Raw genomic sequence first — 22,748 nt, forward strand, 5'->3', positions numbered from 1 at the left:
TGGGAGCTAGGACTGGATGAGTTCTTGAATTTAATGTGGTCCTGCCTGGGAGCTAGGACTGGATGAGTTGACCAATCACTCATGGCCTCTTGCTGCCTAGTGACATGTGATTGGGGCTGTCTTGTTCCGCTCCACAAAGACCACACACCAAAGAAGTGAATCCACTTGCAGCTCTCCTAGGAGGCCCACAAGGACTGCAGACTGTCCCCTTGCCCTACCTCAAGCCCTAAAGAAGCAAGAAAACAAAAATGAAGAACATAACTCTTTGCAGGAGACAGAGGGAAACACTTTTTATGCCCGGAACATCTTGGTGAAGGGTTGCCTCCTCCCAGACATGGTGTCTGCCCCCCAGAGAAGCTCAGTGGGGAAGATCATGCAGAGAGATCCCAGGGCTCTTCCATGCTGGCCCAGCTTCCTCCTCACCCAGCTTCTTGCACAAGACAGTGTCTGTTGGAGCAACTTAGCACCGGGTGAGATGATGACATACAGGGGTATTTCATGAGGAACGGCTGACTGAGGCCAGGATGTGGGTGTTGGCTGGTTGAAGTGAGCAGGAGATGCAGCCCTATATATCGTACTGGTTCCCTTCAAGAGGAAGCAGACAGGAGCAGGCAGAGGGAAGCCACAACTTTAAATCTCAGGGGCTTCCTCTTTAGTGCTTCTTGCTTTTGGAACACCAAGAAATTTCACTTTCAAAACCCACAAGGGTCGTTAGATCACCTGAGCCTCATTAACCAGGGGCCAAAGGTTACTGTGTATTTGTGGCATGGAGCACAATTCCAAAGGAGGCTGGGTGGCATGGAGGAGAAGAGCAAGGCCTCAGAGTCAGCAGTTGGGGCTCCACATCCAGACTTGGTGGATCACTCTGAGACCCTAGGCGATCACTTAACCTCTGTGATCCTCAGTATGGCAGTGATCATGGGTCCTCGCAGGAATGCCGTTTGAACAAAATGAATTAAGTCCAGCGTGGTCTTATACACAAGGTCTCTACACACAAGCTTTTGCTGCATGGCTCAGTCCCCTTCTCTCTTGACTTTGGCTTTGATCACCAAAATAAGTAGATGAAGTGGAAGAAACGTCAGAATCCTGATCAGAGTATGTGTGCTCAATTACTTCTTCTAACTCCACGTGGCAAAAGTTCTCAGCCCCTGAGACCTTCCCTGAGTGCATGCTAAGTCACTTCAGTTGTGTCGGACTCTTTACGACCCTATGGACTGTAGCCTGCCAGGCTCTTCTATCCATGGGATTCTTCAGGAAGAGACTTCCCTAGAGCACTTGTTAAAACGCAGAGTGCTGGGCCCCACACCTGATGAGGGTGGGCCCAATAATTTGCATTTCTGGCAAGCTCTAAGTGCTGCTGCTGGTGGTAGTCAGGGAACCACACTTGGAGAACTACCACAATAAGGAATATTTACAAAATGGTGTCATGCATTTTTAAAGCACTATCCAGTTTTCTTAAACCATCTAAATTTGGGTGAGGCACCTTCTTACTAAAATTCAGCTAAGCAGTGTGCCTGAGGTGCAAAGGGAAAAGGTGGAAGGCAAGAGTGAGCAAGCCATCCAGGGGGACTGACATGACTTTGACCCATTGCAACCTTGTTGCAAAGGAGAAGAGGCCCTTCTGTGATGCCAACTTTTGCTTGGCAGCACTGATACTGAATCACTTTGCTTGTGGTCACCGAGACTCTACTAAGGGTCTTGTCCAGGGCAGCCTTGCAATCTGTTTGCATTATGTTGCAAACCAAGGATACATGAGTCTCTGGGGAAGCCTGTCAGATGGACTCATGCAGGCTCCAGCCTCAGAGATCCTGACTCCATAGACCTGGGATGCAACTCAGGAGTCAAGTCCCCACCCCCCAAGGGAATCCAGAACAGGAGAGCTCCAGAACTTCCTGGGCAGCCCCTTATGAGGCACCACCCTGAGCTGTTAGCCACATCTTGTTAGCCACAGAGACAAGGCTGGACAGACCTGAGGCTGAGGTTAAGCAGGGGCCCACACCTGTCCTTTTCATCACCTTCTAACTAGGTCTACCCCACAAAGCCGAGCTGCTCATTCAACAAATATTGGTGCATGCATGATTGCTAAGTCGCTTCAGTCATGGCTGACTCTTTGTGACGCTATGGACCGTAGCCCACCAGGCTCTTCTGTCTGTGGGATACTCCAGGCAAGAATACTGGAATGGGTGGCCAGACCCTCCTCCAGGGGATCTTCCCAACCCAGGGATCAAACCCACATCTCTTGCATCTACCTGCATTGGCAGGTGGGTCCTTTACCACTAGCGCCCCCTGGGAAGCCCCCAAATGTTGGTGAGCCTGTGTTACAGACCAGGCACTGTGCTCAGTCCTGGGAATACAATGGTGAGTAAACTACGGGATGGGAAGGAGAACAGGGTAAGCAACGCACCAAGGGGGCAGGATTCAGGAGGCATTCATGTTGGAGGCACTTATGAGTGAAGCTGAGTAAGGGCCTCCACCAACTTTGCCTTTGTACCCTAGGCCCCTGGTTTGCTTGGCCCTGTCCTTTGGGAACACACAGTCTAGAGCAGGAGGCGTGACGCTGGAGGAAGTGCCCAAACAATGAGAGGACACCTGCTGTGTGTGCAGAGCTGGGGAAAGAATGATGGAGCAGAGGGGACACGATGTGCAGGGGGAGGGTGGGGGCACATTTGAGGGGCCGACAGCGCCTGAGGCTAACGCAAGGTGGTGAGGCCTGGGCAACTGGAGGGAGGGATGGGCCCTGATCGCCTAGGGCCCTGTAGGTCTTGGTAAGGGTTTTGGCTTTTATTCTATCACAGGAGGAAGTCACCGAAGGGTTTTAAATAGAGGAGTGGCACGGTCCATCTTACAGTCTTAGAAGCCCTTTCTGCCTGCTGTGTGGAACGTGGAGCAGGAAAACAAAGGGAAGCAAGGGGTCCCTTAGAAGGTGCGGCACGAGCAGGTGAAAGGTGATGTTGTCCTCTCTGTGGCGCTGGAGGTAGAGACAGGTGGGTAGCCTCGAGATTGGATTTGAGGATAGAACCAACAGGACTCGGTGATGAGAACTGGCAGGGCTTCATGATGAACTGAATGCAGGGGAGGGAGGAAGGCAGGAGGGGCCGTTTCCCGCGTTGAAGAGAACAAGAGGAAAATGTAAGCAGAAGCTCGGAGTTCTCCCTGAGAATCTCAAGTTTGAGTTTCTCAAGATGTCCAGGTTGAGATGTCGTGTTGGAACATATGAGTGCAGAGTCTAGAGGCAGAGTTTGTGAAGGCACCATAAATTCAGAGGTCATGAGCGTGGAGGTGGGCGTTGACATTATGGGTGAGTGAGGAGAGAATGACTGTTTAGAACCCACTGCTTAGAGGCAGGGATGGAAGGATGGTCCAGCAGAAATTGGAAGGAATAGCTGCAGAGGTGGGAGAATAACTGAAAGAAGAGAATGCTTCCAGAACAGCCTGGGCAACTCCACGCAAGGCTGCAAAGAGGGTCTTCAGAGAGCAGCCTCATCGCAGCAAGGCCCAGAGGTCAAAGCGTCTGGAACAGGAGACAGGTAAAAACCTAAACCTTCAGGTCAGCAAAGAGACGGAGAAGCTAGAGCCCCCATCACTCGTGGTTCAATCTGGAGCCCTTGTCTGGAACCTCTGCCCATTGGCATCCCCAGGACACCTGTTTGCAGAAACATTTCTCCATTGCCCCAGGAGACCATCCCGCCAGGACCAAGACATCTGTCTTCCCTCCTCTGAGAGCCCTGCTGCTGCAGCCCTGCCCAGGCAAAGAGCAGCTCACTCACTGCCGAGCCACCCGCCCCCTCTGGGGGAAACTGACAGCTGTTTGACAGCCACGCGGCAGGACCATTTGAGGCAAGAAATGAAGACAGATGCTCATCATTAAGTTCATTTATGTGCCCTTTACTCCTCTCTGTCATTAGTGAAGATGCCTGTGGATGGACCAGAGTGGAGGTGAGGTCCTTGGCCCTGGCCTCTCCAGACAGGCCCGAGCGGTGCAGACTCTCCAGCTTGACCAGGCATGGCCTCTATCTCTTCCAGAACTTCCCCAAACTCTGCTCTCCTCAAACTCCTTCTGCCCCCTCGTAGCCCCTCTCCCTCTCCGCCCACCTTTTAAAAAGTCATTAGGAAGAGATCTGTACCTCCCAGTGTGATTCTGACTCATGGATATTTGCCCAAAAGTAATGGTGCATGCCAAACGCTAAACCTCTTTTCAAGGGCAGGTTCCTGGAGGAGAGGCTGTGGAAAAGTTTCCTAAATAAAACCAGCTGTTTCCCTGAAGATGCTCAGATAGAGAAGCACTTGCCACCCACTGATGTGCTGTCTTGTCTGGAGGTGTCCCCGGGACCGGGCCCACCTTGAGGATCTCACACTCTTCCTCTCTCCCCTCCCCGCCCTCTGAGAGCCTGAGGGTCTCTCTCTTCTCCATTGGCCGGTCCCAGGCTCTCTGTGTCCACAACATGGGCTGCAGCCAGAGCGTATAGAGTTCGTTTAAGGCATCTCCATTTTGCTAGATCATTTATTCATAACGCTGCAAAGCCCTTGGGGCAGAGAGCACTTGAGAGAAAAAGCAGGCATGGAAGTCAGAACAAACAGAAGCGGCCCCGGCTCCCAGCAGGGAGCCCGAGCAACACAACAGACACAGCCCGCCTTTCCACCCGGGCCACCCCCAGCATGTGGCGTTCTCCCCAGCCCTGCAAGCCCAGACCCCCAGAGGAGCAGGGAACAGCCCACGTCAGCCAGCCCGGTGCTCACAGCAGGAGCCCCTCTCGTGGCACTCCAGGAGAAGCACCCTCCCTCTCAACTCCCCCAGCAGAGAGTTGATCCAGCCTTGGGGGATGTACAGGGTGGATGGAATGTTGGTTTCTGCCTTCCTCCACGGCAGCCCCCTCATCTAGTGGGCCAGCAGATCCTGCTGATTGCTTCTCAGATGTGCCTTGCCTTGCTTCAAGGCCTTTGTAACCCCTGTCCCCAGGCCATGAGAGACACCCCAAGCCTAACCAGAGGAGTGAGGAGAAGGGACCCAAGAGGAGAGATCAGGACAGCTGGACGGGCAAGACAAGTGTTGTCCAGGACAGTCAGGAGGGAGGAGAGGTTATTTCAGGCAGTGGAAAGAGCAGGGCCAAGGTATGAAGGTACGGAAGAACCTGGGGTTTGGGAGGGGGAGCTGTAGGCAGGATGTTGCAGTAGCCGAAACTGTGGGCTCTCGAACCTGGCTGCCTGGGGTCACATCCCAGCTCTGCCACGGAGTAGCTGTGTGCTGGGCTGGAGGAACAGCCTCGAGGTACGTCAGGGTCCCCGTGAAAAAAATGCAGATAATCATAGCATCTGTCTCATGAGGCTTCTATGAAATTTATATGACTCGGCATGTATGAGCACTTAGGACAGGATGGCCCATAATAGGCACCTGGACTGGAATGATTGGCAAGAAAGGCAATGGCCAAATCATGAAGAAGCCTGAGTGCGCTGGATGCTGTGGGTGAGTGATTTTCACGCTGACTCCTAGACACTCCAAGGAAGTAGGCTGAGGGGTTGAAGGTGGGAATTCTGGGTGGTGGTGGTGGTATAGTCGTGTCCAACTCTTGGTGACAGTTAACTCTGGGTGTTGTTCAGATGCTAAGTCTTGCCCCACTCTGCGACCCCATGAACTGCAGCATGCCAGGCTTTCTTGTCCTCCACTATCTCCCAGAGTTTGCTCAAACTTGTGTCCATCGAGTCAGTGATTTCATCCAACCATCTCATCCTCGACACAGAGAGATCACAACAAACTGTAGATCAAAACAAACTGTGGAAAATTCTTAAAGAGATGAGAACACCAGACCACCTGACCTGCCTCCTGAGAAGTCTGTATGCAGGTCAAGAAGCAACAGTTAGAACTGGACATGGAACAACAGACTGGTTCTAAATTGAGAAAGGAGTTTGTCAAGGCTGTATATCATCACCCTGCTTAAACTTATATGCAGAGTACATCATGCGAAATGCCAGGCTGGATGAAGCACAAGTTGGAATCAAGGTTGCCGGGAGAAACATCAATAACCTCACCCTTATGACAGCACCCTTATGGCAGAAAGCGAAAAGGAACTAAAGAGGCTCTTGATGAAAGTGAAAGAGGAGAGTGAAAAAGTTGGCTTAAAACTCAACATTCAGAAAACTAAGATCATGGCATCCGGTCCCATCACTTCATGCCAGATAGATAGGGAAACAATGGAAACAATGACAGACTTTATTTTTTTGGCTTCAAAATCACTGCAGATGGTGACAGCAGCCATGAAATTAAAAGACGCTTGCTCCTTGGAAGAAAAGCTATGACCAACCTAGACAGCATATTAAAAAGCAGAGACATTACTTTGCCACAAAAGTCTGTCTAGTCAATGCTATGGTTTTTCCAGTAGTCATGTATGAATAGAGTTGCTATAAAGAAAGCTGAGTGCTGAAAAATTGATGCTTTTGAACTGTGGTGTTGGAGAAGACTCTTGAGAGTCCCTTGGACTGCAAGGAGATCCAGCCAGTCAATCCTAAAGGAAATCAGTCCTGAATGTTGATTGGAAGGACTGATGCTGAAGCTGAAGCTCCAATACTTTGGCCACCTGATGCAAAGAGTTGACTCACTGGAAAAGACCCTGATGCTGGAAGATTGAAGGCAGGAGAAGGAGACAACAGAGGATGAGATGGTTGGAAGGAATCACCGACTCAATGAACATGAGTTTGAGCAAGCTCTGGGAGTTGGTGATGGACAGGGAAGCCTGGCATGCTGCAGTCCATGGGGTCACAAAGAGTCAGACATGTCTGAGCAACTGAACTGAACTGATCTCATTCTCTATTTTCCCCTTCTCCTCCTGCCCTCAATCTTTCCCAGCATCAGGGTCTTTTCCAGTGAGTCAGCTCTTCATATCAGGTGGTCAAAATATTGGAGCTTCAGCTTCAGCTTCAGTGTCGGTCCTTCCAATGAATATTCAGGGTTGCCTCATTTCTAAGCTACTTTTCATCCATTGTGTATATTTCATTTGAAGAAGAATTTTCCAGCTACAGAACTAGTTTGGAATGGGGGTCATTGAATGATTTGGAGCAGGAGAACCCTCTGATTACAGTGAGGAGGAGAGATCCGAGGGGCTGGGGGCTGTGCTTATGCTTAGTCGCTCAGTTGTGTCTGACATTTTGCAACCCTATGGACTGTAGCCTGCCAGGCTCCTCTGTCCATAGGCAAGAATACTGGAGTGGGTTGCTATTTCCTCCTCCAAGGGATCTTCCCAACCCAGGGACTGAACCCAGGTCTCCCTCATTGCAGGGGGAGTTTTTACCATGTGAGCCACCAGGGGGTTGGAGTAGGGAGTCAGAAAACTGGGAGGTCCTGGTGTGGGTCAGAGCTAAGGTAGTGCGGAGGGGAGGGGAGGAGCAGGCCTCAGAGTCTGCAGACTCTTACAGGGCAGAACAGCCTGGCTGGGAAATGACTGGATATGGAGACCACAGGAGGGCTAGGAAGCTGGGATCATGTCGACTTCTCTTCCCCGTGCATGTGTGCTAAATCACTTCAGTCATGTCTGACTCTTTGTGGCTCTATGGACTATAGCCCGCCAGGCTCCACTGTCCGTGAGATTTCCCAGGCAAGAGGACTAGAGTGGGTTGCCAGTTCTTCCTCCAAGGATCTTCCCGACCCGGGGATCCACTCTTCCCTGGCCACCCATTTTTTCCTGCAATTCTGCTGAAGTCCTGCTTTCCACAGAGGAGAAAATCCAAACAGCCCTCCGGGCCTCAGAGACCTGGCCGTGCCTCCCTTCCCCACTGCTCCCCAGCACAGCAACCACCTCGCCCCTCCCCGCAGGCCGCTCCCTTGGCATCACTTGCTGTCCCCTCATGGCAGTCCACCTCCCCCTCTCTCAGGTCTGAGTGGCCTCCCGACCGCTCTGTCTAAACAGCCTCCACCCTGCCCCGCACTCTTTACCCTCTGCCCCTGCCCACGTTCACTCAGCACCCTGAAGTACTCTCTTGCTTACCTGAGTTTGTCTCCCTCCTCCAGAACACAAGCTCCCGGAAGGCTGGGACTCTGTCTCATTAATACTGTCTCCCTGTATTTGGAAACATTTTGTAGGCAGCAGCGAATGAATGACACAGGCGAAGACAGTCTCTGGTGTGGGTGTCTAGGTGGAAGGTGATGCTGTGGATGAGAGGGACATAGGGATGGAAGAGCAGGTGTAGAGAGGTCTCGGTCACCCGCTGAGCCGAGGGTGAACTGTGAGGTGTGGGCCCTGAGGCAGACACGCCAGCCTGGTCTGGGCTGCTCTCAGCCTGCCCTGTGGTCCACATTGCCCTCGAGCCTTACTGGACCTCCAGGCCTCTGCTCTGTGTCTTTATGCACCCAGTGACACCTGCCTGGGCACTGCTTGCTTATTTCTTCTCCTATAAGCTCTTTTCATTCACCTTGCTAGATCCTACCAAGTATCACCCTCTCTGGGAAGCCTACCCTAAGATTCCTGGCAGAGCTTCTTCTTTCCTCCTCTAGGGCCCACATCTTGTCCACAGCTCTCTTACAGCACCAATCAAGCCAGACACTGCTGCTTACCTATGTGCCTTTCTGTCTCCTACCTTATCCCAAGACTGTGAGCTCACGATAATAGTAGTTGTGATAGTCGTAACAAATTATAATAGCGGCTAATGCTTTCTGAGTGCTTACTGTGTGCCAGGCACTATGCTAAGTGCTTGGCACAAATGGCAGTCCACTCCAGGACTATTGCCTGGAAAATCCCCATGGACAGAGGAACCTGGTAGGCTACAGTCCATGGGGTCGCAAAGAGTGGGACACGACTGAGCGACTTCACTTTCACTTCACTTCACTTCAATCTTTATTTAACAACCTTAGGAGGTAGGTACTGTTATTAGCCCCATTTCACAGATTAGAAAACCAAGACTAGAAAAGGATTAAAGTAAGTCACACTCCTCATAAACGGAGCTGGACCCTGGACCCAGAGTTGCCTGACATCAAGTCCACAGGCTCAACCATTCCTTCATCAGCCAGTATTTCCTGAGCTCTTACTGTGAATCTGGCCCTGGGCTGGACATGGGGGATTGATGAGTAAAACCAATCCATATCCCTGCTCCCACAGAGCCCCCCATCTAATGAGAACACTGCATTCATCATAAAATCCCCACAATCAAATAGAAGCTATGGTCGTGGCGTGGGCTCTGAAGAGGTCTGGGGGGCCGTGGGGGTGGATATCAGTCCCGACATTCAGCCTCCACATCTGACTCATCTCTACCTCCAATTCCAAGCCCCAGGCCTACACAGAGGGATTGCTCACTGGCTCTTTCTTTACCCGTTGAAGCCAAATTGGCTTCCACCCCATCTCCCTTCCAGCCCCCCAGCCCCAGGCTAACAGCACTTCCTGCCCAGTGCTTCAAAGATCCTTTTACTCTCTTGTGACTTTTCCGAAAGTGTAGCGGATACTTCTCTGCTGATGCTGAGTGATTCAGACAAGCCACTTAATGATTAAGAGACTAGAAGTGTTCTCTAAGAGATGGGGAAGCATCGTTCTTGCTTCACTCAGCCTGGATTCCCCAGACGGTTGCAGAGGCATTGACGCCACTCATTGCCTATTTGAGAGGAAGAAGCCCAGCCCTGGAGAAAAACAAAACAGGTGGGGGGCAGTGGCAACTGAAGGAATGAGAGCATATGAAATTCAAAACAAAGTTCCTGGATACCTTGAGGTGCGTAAACAGACAGATACCAGTTAAGCATCCTTGAAAGTGTGAAAGTGCTAATCGCTCAGTCGAGTCCGACTCTTTGCAACCTCATGGACTGTAGCCCACCAGGCTCCTCTAGCCATGGGATTCTCCAGGAAAGAATACTGGAGTGGATTGCCATTTCCTTCTCCAGGCATCTTCCCTACCCAGGGATCGAACCCTGGTCTCCTGATTGCAGGCAGATTCTTTACCCTCTGAGCCACCAGGGAAGTCCTTAGGCATCCCTGGACCATCTTAACTGGTGATGGCTGATGATGAATTTTTCCAATTTGAATGCTTGGTTTTTATGGCTGGCAGGGACCTTAAGGCTACAGCATCTGGGGTAATGCTCTCATTTTATAGACCAAAGCCCAGAGATGTGAAATGACAAGCCTGAGTACTTAGTGGTGGAGGGACTAAATAAAGTCCCTCTCTTCCCTGGGCAGTCCATGGGTAGGAAATTTTTTTTTCTACACCTAGGGCTGTGTGAGTGCATCAAGGAGAGAAAAGTGCTTTAATGAGCTGTTGCAGATGGACTCCTGGGGAACCAGCAAGGGCAATGCGGTGCAGTGGATGGGCCTTTACAAATCTTAACTGCGCAGACATCTGGGCACAGCAGCCAGGGGAGATTGCTACTAGAATGGGCAATGATGTAGGTAGACAGGCTTCATGCAATTAAAGACAGGATTCTCCAAGCGCCAATATCCTGGCTGCAGGCCTGCCCCCCTCCAAGCAATAGCCAAGACTTTCACCAGCCGCTGCTGGGCTCAGACCCACCCTATCGTCCCCTTGGGTCAGCAGTCCAGAGGGTTAAGTTGGAGTCTGCTGCTTTCTGGGCAGCAGTGACCTCTTCTGCACTAGGGAGCTCACTGCCAGTCAGGGGCCCTATGGTGGCCTCTCTTGACAGAAGGTGAAGATGAAAGCAATAATGTGCTGGCTGTTCTGCAGCCCCTGGTCACCCCTGGTTATATTAAAGCCAAAGCACAAACATCCTCAGTGAGGATAAAAGGCTGGCAAGTGTGCAGGATCTGGGGCTGAAACCTCCTGAGAAAGCAGGTGATGCTGAGAGGACTCGGCAAGGCTGCCCATGGGGCCAAGCTGGGCCTGGCTTTCCAGAGAGGAAGGTGCCTCCAGGAGATGCTGACTTGCTGTCTGCTTAGCCCCATCTATGTACTCAAAAGTAAACTATTTATCTTCCTTTATCAAGTAACCTGGTCCTCTGCTGTCTACAAGGGCTTCCCACGGGCTCTAGTGGTAAAGAACCCCCCTGCCAATGCGAGAGACACAAGAGATGTTTGATCCCTGGGTAGAGGAGATCCCCTGGAGAAGGGCAGGGCAACCCACTCCAGTCTTCATGCCTGGAGAATCCCCATGGACAGAGGAGCCTGGCAGGCTACAGCTCATGGAGTCACAAGAGTTGGACATGACTGAAGCGACTGATCACACACTGCTGTCTACAGGTGCAGGGGAATTAATATTTGCCTTGACCCACTGAGCCAAGAGTAGCTGTTTTGCCATCAGGCCCAATCACCCAGAGCAGAAGGTCCAATATTGGACTTTGGGCCACTTGGCCCCAGTTTCCTCTCTGCCCCCAAGTCATAGTGGACTCTTGACCCCATTCCCTTTGCCTGTTGGGGCCCAGTGATGGAGGGTGGAGCTCACTGTTGGGTGCAGGAACCAGAAGGGGGGTGGGGAGTTCCAAATCTGGCTGCGGACTCAGCGCCTCATATGACCCCAGCTGGCGGCTCACCGAGGAAGGAGGGGCCCGCTGACTCTGTGCTGTCCCTGGAGGGAGCCATCTCTGAGGGCGGCCTACAGAGCCCCAGGGGATTCCGCTCACCCTGAGGGCTCTCCCACAGCCCCAGGCAAGTCTCCCAAGCTCACAAACAAACCAGCTTAGACTCCTGTGAAAAGGCTGCCTTTGAAGGCTTCACTCTGCATCTGCCAGGTGGCTGAGTGGGCAAAGGTGACAGCAGCCTTGTGCTCACTCCTCTCGCAGGAAAGAGCCACACATGACTGAGCGACTGAGCACACGCTCGCAGGGACCCTGGGAACTTCTAGAGTGCTTACCAGGGCCCTAACCTGACGGTAACATTGATATGGAGAACCATTCCTTTCAAGGGTTCTTCTGCCTCAAGTGTAACCATCTGTGTAGCTCCTCTTGGGTTATCAAGCATCTCTGAAGCACGTAGGTGTAAAGCGAAGGCCCTGCCCCAAAGGGGCCTCTAGTCTCTGGACGCTATAGGAGGGCTTGGCTGTAGCAAAGCAGGGACTCGTGCACCCCTCTGAGCATCTCAGGGGCAGAAAGTGCAGCAGGGACTGGGGACACATTCTCAGTATGGGCTGGACCCTGGGTGAGGGTCCCTGTGAGGGGCGTGGCCCTGGGCCCTCCAAGATGCGTGGGATTGTCATCCAAAGATGAGAGGAGGAAACATGTTGGCCAAAGGGACCAAAGATACACTGGCCGGTTGGAGCAGAGGGTTGGCAAGGAGACAGAAAAATAATCAGGTGAGGTGGTAGGACAGGACTAATCGTTAAGGGTCTGGAACGCAAACTAGGAGGATGGGTCTTGATTCTGGAAGCGGCGTAGGGGGCGCTACCAAGAACATTCGGGCAGCAGCCCTGGCCTATAAAAATCTGGCCCCAGAGCACTCATTTGACCTCAGCAAGTCGCTTAACTTCACCAGTCATTTCTTCCTGCATGTGGTGGGGGTACTAAGATCACCCATCTCACAGGGCTGCGGTGAAACTCACGGAGGCGATTTAGCAAAGGACTTGGCACATGGTACGCATGCAGTAACCTTGGTTCTTCTTGCTGCTGTTGAGGCTGAATGGGTTTCTTGAACATTGGACAGGACTGCACCTTGGAGGGCTATAAGGAAATCAGAGGAGTTGGGGGCCTCCTTGTAGCTCGGTGCCTCCTCTAGAGATGGAACGTTCAGCCAGGTGCACCGCTGACCTGACCCCTGCTGCCTGAGGGGAGAGTCACGCTCCCCTGTGCCACTTGCCATGGGCCACTTCCTGTTTCTCCCTGGACTAGGGGACTCCAGAGGGAGACAGGAGATGCACCTGAGCGAGATGGAGATCCTGGCTCCTTTTCCCTCTCCCTCCCTTCTCTCCCTCCTCCTTTTCTCTCTCCCTCCCTCCTTTCCTTCCTCTGCACCAGGTCTTAGTTCTGCCATTTGGGATCTTTAGTGGCAGCATGTGGGATCTAGTTTCCCAGCCAGGGATCAAACCCAGGTCCCCTGCATTGGGAGCACAGAGTCTTAGCCACTGGACCACCAAGGAAATCCTCTTGGCACCTTCCTTTAACTGGTTACACCCCTCTAGGCTACATGCGTGTCGAGGGGGACAGCACACTCTCCACAAAACATGGAGCCTTTAACAGGATCTCAGCAAATCCAAATGGAAAGAACAGGTGAAGCTGTGGTCTAAGGTCTAGAGGAGCCAGGGTTACCTTGCGATGTTCCCTAGGTGGGCTGCTATCCTGAGGGTCAGAGTCCAGCTGTGCCTCCCACCAGCTGCACAAGCCTGGTCAGGACATTACACCTGAGTTTAACCACTGAGTTCTTGTCTGTGAGATGGAGGGAATAATGACAATACCCCCTGCCTTGCAGTCACTGTGAGCCTCAAAGGTGGAAATGCCCATCACAGAAGAGCTTCACAGGGCACAGTTCGTGGGTTTTGGTCTGGGCTCCATGTACTAGGGTGTGTGTGGCAGGGGGTGGCGGCTGGGGAGCGGGGAGCTCTCTCTACACTGTGTCCAGCTCTGCCCCAGCCAGACACCACCCTTCCACCCCTCACCCCCGCCCACAATACCCCCACCCGCTTCTCGTCCAGGGAGCTGGGTGGATTCACCTGCTACTCCTGGGATTTGATTTGGGAGTGGGTTGAAAAAGGGAAAGGGTGGGTATAGTGCCACCTAGAGGAGAGCACTGGGACCACGTACTCTGGAAAGGGTGGGGGAACTATTCCACAGGAGGGCCAAGTGTCAGGAGTCTCCCAGAGTCCCCAGTAGAGGGTGGTTCTTTGTGAAGAGACAAAAACCTTGGCGCGATCTTTGCCTGCTCTGTTTCTCTGAAGTCACCTCCTCCAGAAGGCCTCCCCAGCCAGCCTGAAATCAGAGCCACCCCAAAGCGTGACCTCTTCCACCCTGGATCTGGGGGCTTTAAGGGAGGAAACATCTCTACGTTCTGGAGCCCCACGTCAGCCTCAGAGCCTGAGATTTTGCAGTGATAGCACCCTTCTATGTCAGCTGGGGAACAGGAAGAGGAGGCAGTCCAGCAGAGTGCTGTTTAATTCAACAGTCGGACATGCTTACCGACTTTGAAGTTTTCCTGTTCCCTGTTGCTCAGAAACTTCCTGGATCCCTGGTCATGATGCTTCTGGGGTCAGAAGAGGCAGCAGGGTATATGCTCCAGGCTGGGTTCATAGCTGAAGCATGACCACACATATGGACAAAGTGGATCCAAGACCTGGCACAAACATGGAATGGCAAGTGGTCGGTACCATGTCCTGAGCAGGTCCTGATTCCTAGTTCTTTCACGTGCAAGCCTGGAAGTTGAAGTGCTAGGTGTGTTTCAGGAGAGGCAAGGAAGCTGCCAGAGCTTCCCAGGTGGTGTTAGCAGTAAAGAACCTGCCTGCCAATGCAGGAGACTCAAGAGAGGAGGGTTCAGTCCCTGGGTCGGAATGATCCCCTGCAGGAGGGCATGGCAACCCACCCCAGTATTCTTGCCTGGAGAATTCCATGGACCGAGGAGCCTGGAGGGCTATAGTCCATGGGGTCACAAAGAGCCGGACACAGCTGAAGCGACTTAGCACACAAGCTGCCAAGGCAGAGGGCCTCATGAAGATCGACTGAGCTGAGAGCTAGAATCAGATATGCTGGGAGAGGGGACCCCTGCTGGCCAGAGTGGGTCTTGTACAGAATACTATCAGGACCACAGGCCCCAGGGTGGGGAGTCAAGGGCTCACGTGACCAAGAAAGGTAAACTGGAAAATAGGGTTGGGCCCCCAAGGGCTTGATGGCCTGGAGGGGCTGCAGCCAAAGGGCACAGGTAGGGCAGGTGAGGCCAAAGCAGGAGGGAGAGGACCAGGACCAGAGTCTGACCAGAGCTGAGGAGGAAAGTTGAAGAGGACAGTGTCTGCTGAAGAGCCAGCGTCATTATCACTGCCTTTTATACCCAGTTACTCCCAGGACAGAAGCCAGACCATCCGGCCTTAGAGCACTCTGCCTCAGAGAGCTTCTCCTGGGCTCCGGAGTGGCCCTCACCTGCCCTCCTGTCTGCTTCTTTGCAGGAAAGTGTGGATTTGGGCGAGATCATGTTCTCCCTCTGCTACCTGCCCACAGCAGGCAGGCTCACCCTCACCGTGATCAAATGCCGGAACCTCAAGGCAATGGACATCACAGGCTACTCAGGTACCTCTCCTACCCAGGTGCTTGCCACGTGGCCTCCCCACAGTCCTGACTTTAGGATATGGAGAGATGTTCAGACAGGAGTGGGAGGAATTGCTGGTATTCTTCGATTGGAGCACAGACCTGCAGGCAAATGGCTTGGCTTTGAATACCGGTTCTGCCATTTCCTTGCTGTGTAATGTTTTGGTTTCCTGATCTGAACAGAAAAAACCAAAAAACCTTACACAGTTTACTTTAAGAATAAACAAGTTAATTCATGTAAATGCTTAGAAATGAGCCAGACACCTAATAAGCAGTCAGTTGTTGTTCAGTTGCTCAGTCGCGTCCAAGTCTGCGACTGAGCAGTCAGGAGATATTAGCTATAACAATCATTCTTTCTCTTGGAGGATGGAGAGGATAAGAAGCAAATAAATGGGAGGAAAAAATAAGAAGGAAAAATCTTTCTAGTTGGTGTGAGGCCTCAGGACTTCCAAGGGTTATGTCAAGTTTGAGTGTCTTAAGTGTTTGTTGATCCACGAAGCCCTGCAGCAGCCCTACAGTGAGTCAGAGGAACAGAGTCACTGAAAAGCAAAGTGCATTTATATTTGAGGTTTTCCTGCAGGGCTCTGGGCCTCTGTCTCAGCACCAGGAGAGCCACTAGGTACCAAGGAGAGACAAGTGCTATTCTAGCAACTGAGGAGATACTTGTTTGGAGGCAGCCTCAGAGCCTGCAGGCTGGACACAGTGTCAGAGGTTTGATCCTTTCCCACGATTCTGCAAGTTGTTGTCATTGTGCAGGGTTTTGGGTTGTAATATAACAGCAGAGTCTCAGGAACCTTCTGCCCCGAGTTGACTCAAATTAGCCCAAGAAGTGGAAGAGGGTGGAGCGTTCCAAGGAGCAGGCACGTAGAATAGTCTGGGCTGCACTCAGATGCAAATGCTTGGTTTGTTTCCCTAAAACTCCCTCCTGAGAGGCTCTTCTCCAGATTCTGATTACAAGCATAAATCCACTCCAGAGGTGCCTCTGAACTTGGCTGGGAGTGTGTGGAAGATTTTCCCTTTCATTCTTTATTTCCTTAGTATAATCACAGTTGCTGCAAAGAGGTGGTGATCCAGATGAACACATCTGGGCCCAGACCCAACCTGGTGCAGTTGGAAGAAGACGAGATATTAGGCTTTGGAAAATGAGGTTTCAGGGAAGGGTGGTCAAGAAACGCTGAAGTCAGGTGCATTTGAGGCGGCTTTGAATGCCTCTGCTCCCAGAGCTCCCCACTACTGCCGCCCCCACATCTCTGTGCATCACTCACGCCTTCCAGGCTGAAAGCTGCCCTGGAAAGCACCTGCCCTGATGCTTTTCCTTCCACAGAATCTACCACCACACATCAGAACGTGGTAGGGAGCTTAAAGAACCTCTTCCAACATGTACAAGGCTCTTAGGCGTCAGCAAGCTGGCTTCCTCCAAAAATGCAACCAGTGTAGATTTCACTTTAATAACAAAATAAATATGTGCAGGGACAGAAATTCACTGAGGCCTCTCAAAACTGCTGAAGGAAATAGGATTTTGCTGCCCAAGTCCCCACTCTGTCTTCTCTGGTGTAATTAAATTGATGTGCTAGAGAGAGAGTGCTTACGGCGAAGCCACCAAGATAATCATGTGGGTTGTTGCACATCAGAGGGTTAGGGGTGAGAGATTTTTCTCATGCCAAGTTCCAACCTCTCTTTCACGATTGCCTCTCCTTTCTACCTGGGTTGGACCTGGGTATTTTGTTTGTTTTCATTTGGAATCTGGTATTACATCTCAGCTTGATTCTGAAGATTCAGGGGTCCTCTTTTCGCTAGGAATTTCCATCCTGTTCACTGATGTAAGCAAGTGTCTGGGACAGTTCATGGAACATCATAAGCATTAAATAAGTGTGTATTGAATGATGAATGAGTGGGTAACTTTGTCAAAGGATGATGCACCTGGGACACTCATGACAGGGGGCTCTCAAACTCGATCTCCTGTTTTGGAGGATAAGTTTGAGTTTGCCTTCAACCCAGATTGCTTTGCTGTTGGACTAAACTCAGGGGTGCATGGAGCTCATTAATTGCTTGTTCTTGATTTATATGACATTGACCTCCAAAACCAAGGATCTTTCTGTTCTCCTTGATCTAAACTAGTCATGAGTCAATTCCCTAAGCCTATCTACTGGAACCATGACCATAAAGAACAGTACAAAATAATCATAAGGATCAATATCCCCAAAAAGGATGGTGAGTGAGTACACCCACCCGTCTCTGCCACATCTAGTCTGCACTACTTTGAATCTAGTGGTTACAAATGTAAACTTTGGAGTCAGACCTAAATCGAAATCTTAGGCAAGTTTCTTAATCTGTCAAATCTCAAATTCTCTATCTATAAAAGGGAGATAATCATAAATATTTTATAGGATTGACATTTTAAATGACATGATATACATAAATCTCTCAGCACAATGCCTGGCATGTAATAAATGCCGAATTATGATGGTTCTCATGACAAGGAGGCTGAAACACACTGCTGGTCTTTGTGCCCCTCTCTCAGCTGCATCTTAGGTTACTGGAGAGGAAAGGACCTCAGGGTCGTTTGGAGCCAGCATTCTGCTAGAAGCTCAAGCTTCTGCCCCAGTGCAAACCACGCAGGGGAGAGTCTTGTCTCTGTTTAGCCCCTTGGATGATAGTGAGATTATGTGTTCCTTTCTCCAATGCATGAAAGAGAAAAGTGAAAATGAAGTCACTCAGTCGTGTACCCCTCTTCACAACCCCATGGACTGCAGCCCACCAGGCTCCTCCGTCCATGGGATTCTCCAGGCAAGAGTACTGGAGTGGGGTGCCATTGCCTTCTCCATCAGGGGAAATACTCACGGAATTTTATAAATTAGATATGCCTCATAGGAGTGAATAGAGGTGGGGAAGGAAGCTGAGCATCTCCCAGTCATCAGGCATTTGTCTAGTGGCCCAGGGGACAGGATTCCATCTCGGAGTCAGGAAGATCCCCTGGAGAAGGAAATGGCAACCTGCTCCAGTATTCTTGCCTGGAGAATGCCATGGACAGAGGAGCCTGGCAGACTATAGTCCATAGGGGTTGCAAGAGTAGGACACAACTGAAGTGACTTGGCAGCACCAGGGACAGATAGCTTTGTCAAACATTTCTAAGTCTGGCCACAAGTGCATTTGCTCTGCTGTGGGAGTGTATAGACATAGGCATGGGAGGGGATGGGCAGTCCTTGGCAGCCTCAAGCCTGAAGACACTCTCCAAGGCAACGTTCACACTTGAGGAGTGTAGAGGTTGCCGTGTCAACAGCAGGTCTTGGAAGTAACTTTCCCACTTGTCTGCTTGGACCTGAACACTGTCCGGGGCATATCCATAGAGAACAGAGCCTGAGGACAGGGGAAAGCTGTCTTACGGTAGTTCTAGGAACTCCTCCTTCCTTTTTACTGAACATCCTCCTGAGAGAAACCTTGCCAATGGGTTGTCAGGCACAGCAGGGTGGCTAAACACCTGATGGTCTCCCCAGGCCCCCCGTAAACCCAAGCACCCCCGTGGCTAAAGCACAGCTGCTCTCGTCATGTTGGTTAGTCAGCAGCACACCTGGGCGACTATGGAACTGCCTTTAAGGCTTGAGTTTCTGATCAGGTGTCGAGGTGCTCTGTAGCTCCCCCAAAGCTGTGCACCTCTTCCACCACCTGAACAATTCCCCAGGGAGCATAAGGTCCTTGTGGGTTCTTGGGTGCCCAGGAGTTAGAGTCACATGCCTGTGAATGAGGAGCCAGGGAGCCGGCTTCTGGGCCTGCACCTCCTGGCAGAGTCGCATGAGCCCTGGCTTCTGGGCAAGGAGTTGTCTCAGCGCATCAGTGTCTCAAAAGCTGTTATTACCTGTGAGTTGCCCTCCTGTGTCTTGAGCTGTGAGGCATAAATAACAATTATGACGGTGACCGAGACACCTGCACTGTGAGATACAATAGGTGTCACTTCACTTGGATGAGTAGAAAATTTCAGAGTAGGAAGCTGACCGTGAAATACCCATTCAGAAAACTAAAGAAGAGACAAGGATGGGAGGTGCACGGGAGGTCAGTAAAAAGACATCTCTTTGAGGGCTGGAGAGATTTCAAGATCACACTGAGAAAGGAAATGGCAGCCGGCCACCCCGAGTCCCAGAAGGCTGAGGCACTCAGTCCCCCGGCCATGGCCCCCTCCTCCACTGCCAAGAGTGGGCAGGAAACAGTTTCCAGGGAGGCCAAGAGCAGGGTCACTCCTCCCCTCCCTGACGCCAGGTAGAAATGAGCCTGAAGGAGCAATGAGACCCTTAATCCTGTTGTCAGGCTGGGAGGACCCCACAAGCATCGTGACTGTCGCTGTTTATTTATTCTGTCTTGTGGCTACTCCTTGGGTGTCATCAATTCTATTTTTACCCACTTCATCCTCTGGTTACTAATTCTGACAAGAACCCCTTAGAGAAAAGCCTGCAAGTAGGTAAAAGGAAGAGAGTGCCTTTGTTCAGCTTCAGCACCCTTTGGAGCCAGCGAGCTACCATGGAGCTGAGATTTAGGGTCGTGAACTGTGTACCCATGGGCAGGTTTCCTGTCTGATTTGGGGCCAGCTTCCCCATTAGCGAAAGTCCATTAAACACTCTCCTAGAAAGCCTGAGGTCGCTAAAGACTCTTTGTTTACGAAGCACAGAGTGTCTGCAGAGACAGGTGTGCGACATAAATACAAGGTGGTTTAATTATTTTAACATCCCACTGATACCATCTGAGAACAACAGTAGGTCTGGGGCTCCCAGCCCTCTGCCACACGTGGTGCTTGAGGACATCTGCTTAACACGCTCCCTTCCCTTCCCGCGGCCCCCGTGGGCACAGATCCATATGTCAAAGTGTCCCTGCTCTGTGACGGGCGGAGGCTGAAGAAAAAGAAAACCACCATAAAGAAGAACACCCTCAACCCTGTCTACAACGAGGCCATCATCTTTGACATTCCCCCGGAGAACATGGACCAAGTCAGCCTGCTCATCTCCGTTATGGATTATGATCGGTAGGTAAGGTCCTAGGGGGCCATGATTCCCTGCCCCTCACTCCCACCCCAGTACAGCACAGGGCTCTTTGACCTTGGACCTTGTGGTTCCTGTGGCTCAGGCACTCAATGGCCTCAAATCTGGCTCCACCCAGGGAGGTACAAGAGTTTGAGGAAGATCGTGGATTTCCAAAGAAGCCTAAGCTTCACTTCCCAGCGGGCTCACTGCCATCAGGGGCTTCCCCACCCATCAGTTTCCCTGCATTCACTCCTGACTCCCTGTTCCTCCTTCTGGCACCTGTTCCTGAGAACCCCTCCCTCTCCTCTCCATCCCCACTGCTGCTTCTACTCCCGCTTCGGGATGTCTATGCAGCCTCCGAACTGACCCCTGCCGTCATCATTCCCTGCCTCAAACCCAGCCATGCCTTCCTAAAAGATCACTTTGTTCCTGGGCCTGCCCTTCTCAAGAACCATCAGTGGCTCCTGTTGTCTAAGCTCGTCCCCTGAACTCTCAAGAGCTTCCAGATCTGGACCCAGGGTACCCATCCAACTTGACTTCACTCACCTGGTATGAGTTTTTTCTCTTCCACTTTTCAAATCCTGCTCTCCTGTCAAGGCTGGCTCAAACAGATTCTCCAACTATTCCAGCCACTGTGCCTCCTTCTTTCCAGTTGTCACTTTTGCTTGAAGGAGGAAAAAAAAAAACATGCAGTAAACCTAAATCCAGGATCTTTAGCACAAGCTCTCAAGGCATAGTAGGTGCTTGGTGAACAAAAGTGAGTGATGATTGATGCTCTTGCTGAGTGAATAAATCATATCATAGCCGCTGGGTGTGGAGAAATGGTACTCAGAGCAGGTTGATTTATTTCCAAATAGCGCTGATGTCTCAAGCACTGCTGAGTCAAATAAAGGAAGAGCCTTAAACTCCCACTCCCCAAAGTCAAGCCATCTGCCCACCATTCCTGAGATTCCAAACAAGGTTAGAACTTTTTGCTCATCTGTCTGTGTCCAAAGTCCATCCAAGGAGGCCAGGGAATGTCTCGCTGCAGCTGGCACCCTGAGGCCCTGCCAAGCATCTGTTTAAAGAGCTCAGCACTCTGAATTAGACCAGCAGGGTTGAGGCCCAGACTGCGGAACCTCCCTTTCTGAGAGCATGTCTGGTCACCGATGCCAGGCCCTCTGTTTCTCCCTTAGAGTGGGTCACAACGAGATCATTGGAGTCTGTCGTGTGGGGATCAACGCCGAAGGCCTGGGAAGGGACCACTGGAACGAGATGCTGGCGTACCCACGGAAGCCCATCGCACACTGGCACTCCTTGGTGGAGGTAAAGAAATCCTTCAAAGAGGTGGGTGAGGTCGCGCTTGGCCCTTGGCATGTTTGCTGCATGGCAGCGCGGGCTAGAGAATGGCAGTCGGCTGCTGCGAGACCTCGCCTTTGTGGGTCCTTGGTGGGGGTGGAGGCGGCTGGGTGTTGGGGGGCACATGCTTTTCACCCAGGGTGTAACAGGCAGGAAGGAAGTGGAGGAAGACGGTGGGGACCTGCTTGACAAGAAGGCTTTGGTGTGGAGTATATTGAAAGTGACCCTGAGTTCTAAATGGAAAATAAAAAGTTGGAGGAAGCCTGGCCAGCTGCTCACCATGCCAGGCCAGGAATGCTTTCACAGAGCCCCTGAGCCAAGTCAGCCCTTTCGGAGAGAGCCCCAAGAGAGTGAGATCAGAACCTGGCAGAAAATCCCACCCCCGTCCAAGCAGTACGTTCCCTGAGGCTCTAGCCAGGCTGTCCTGCAGCGGTTTTCACTGTGTGGATGGAGCTGGCCAGAGACAGGATTCCGCTCTCATGAATGTGGGTTCTCCCCACTGCCGGAGAAGAGAGTGAGGCTTCAAGGACCCACTTTCCAGCCAGGTCCTAACAGAGATGTAATGGACACAGCACTGCCTGGAAGTCCCGAAACGGGCTCCAGGCCTGGCCCTTTTCCACTTGCTGCATAATCCTGAGCTAGTTATTTCTTTCTCAACTGCAAAGAAAACGTTCCTTCCAGTGACACCTACAATCTGCCCCACCTCCACCAAACGCCACCAGTTTAAGATCCTGCCATTTATCACCTCGATGGTCCCTTGGCCTTTTTTTTCCTTAAATGGGCTGGGACATGGGTTGGGGTGGCCGAAGCCTCTGGGCAGGAGTTTAAAACTTTGAGGAGAGTTTTAAACCTCATTTTGAGTCTTCCAGACTGGAGTCCATAGCCTAGAAAGCGAGGTGATCGTTTACTCATTTTAAAAAATAGCGATAGGTTTCAAGCCAGGAAGTCCCAAGAGTTGTATAAAAATTGGAAAATCTACTAATAAAAAAAATAAACCACATGGCCCCTCAGCTTAAAAGCAGAGTCTCCTTAAAAACAGAGTAACTCCTTCCCCATGTTCTGTGACCCAGAAAAGGTGTGGGCAGAAAACCCGAAGGAGCTACCAGCTCCCTTTCCTGCTCAGGGTGGTCAAGCCTGCTTCCAGCAGCACTTGTTGTTGTTGTTCTGTTGTCAAGTCGTGCCCAACTCTTTTCAACTCCATGGGCTACAGGCCTACCTGTCCCTCGCCATCTCTCGGAGTTTGCCTGAGCTCATGTCCGTTGAATCGGTGA

At 51.5% G+C, this 22,748-nt stretch overlaps 1 protein-coding gene across 2 annotated transcripts in view; it reads left to right on the top strand.

Moving 5' to 3' along the window:
- The window catches only part of SYT6 (synaptotagmin 6), a 66,799-nt gene that overhangs the window by 37,927 nt on the left and 6,124 nt on the right, over window positions 1-22,748 (top strand). For both annotated transcript variants that reach the window (XR_005719374.1, XM_040230989.1), the window contains 3 exons: window positions 14,995-15,115; window positions 19,970-20,141; window positions 21,315-21,465. Coding sequence is in view for 1 of the 2 variants with exons in the window: in XM_040230989.1 (XP_040086923.1) it covers window positions 14,995-15,115; window positions 19,970-20,141; window positions 21,315-21,465 (444 nt within the window). In the remaining variant the exon portion in view is untranslated. The remainder of the gene's footprint in view (window positions 1-14,994; window positions 15,116-19,969; window positions 20,142-21,314; window positions 21,466-22,748) is intronic.

This window comes from Oryx dammah, unplaced genomic scaffold (assembly GCF_014754425.2).
Source record: "Oryx dammah isolate SB20612 unplaced genomic scaffold, SCBI_Odam_1.1 HiC_scaffold_28, whole genome shotgun sequence".
Classification (NCBI taxonomy): domain Eukaryota; kingdom Metazoa; phylum Chordata; class Mammalia; order Artiodactyla; family Bovidae; genus Oryx; species Oryx dammah.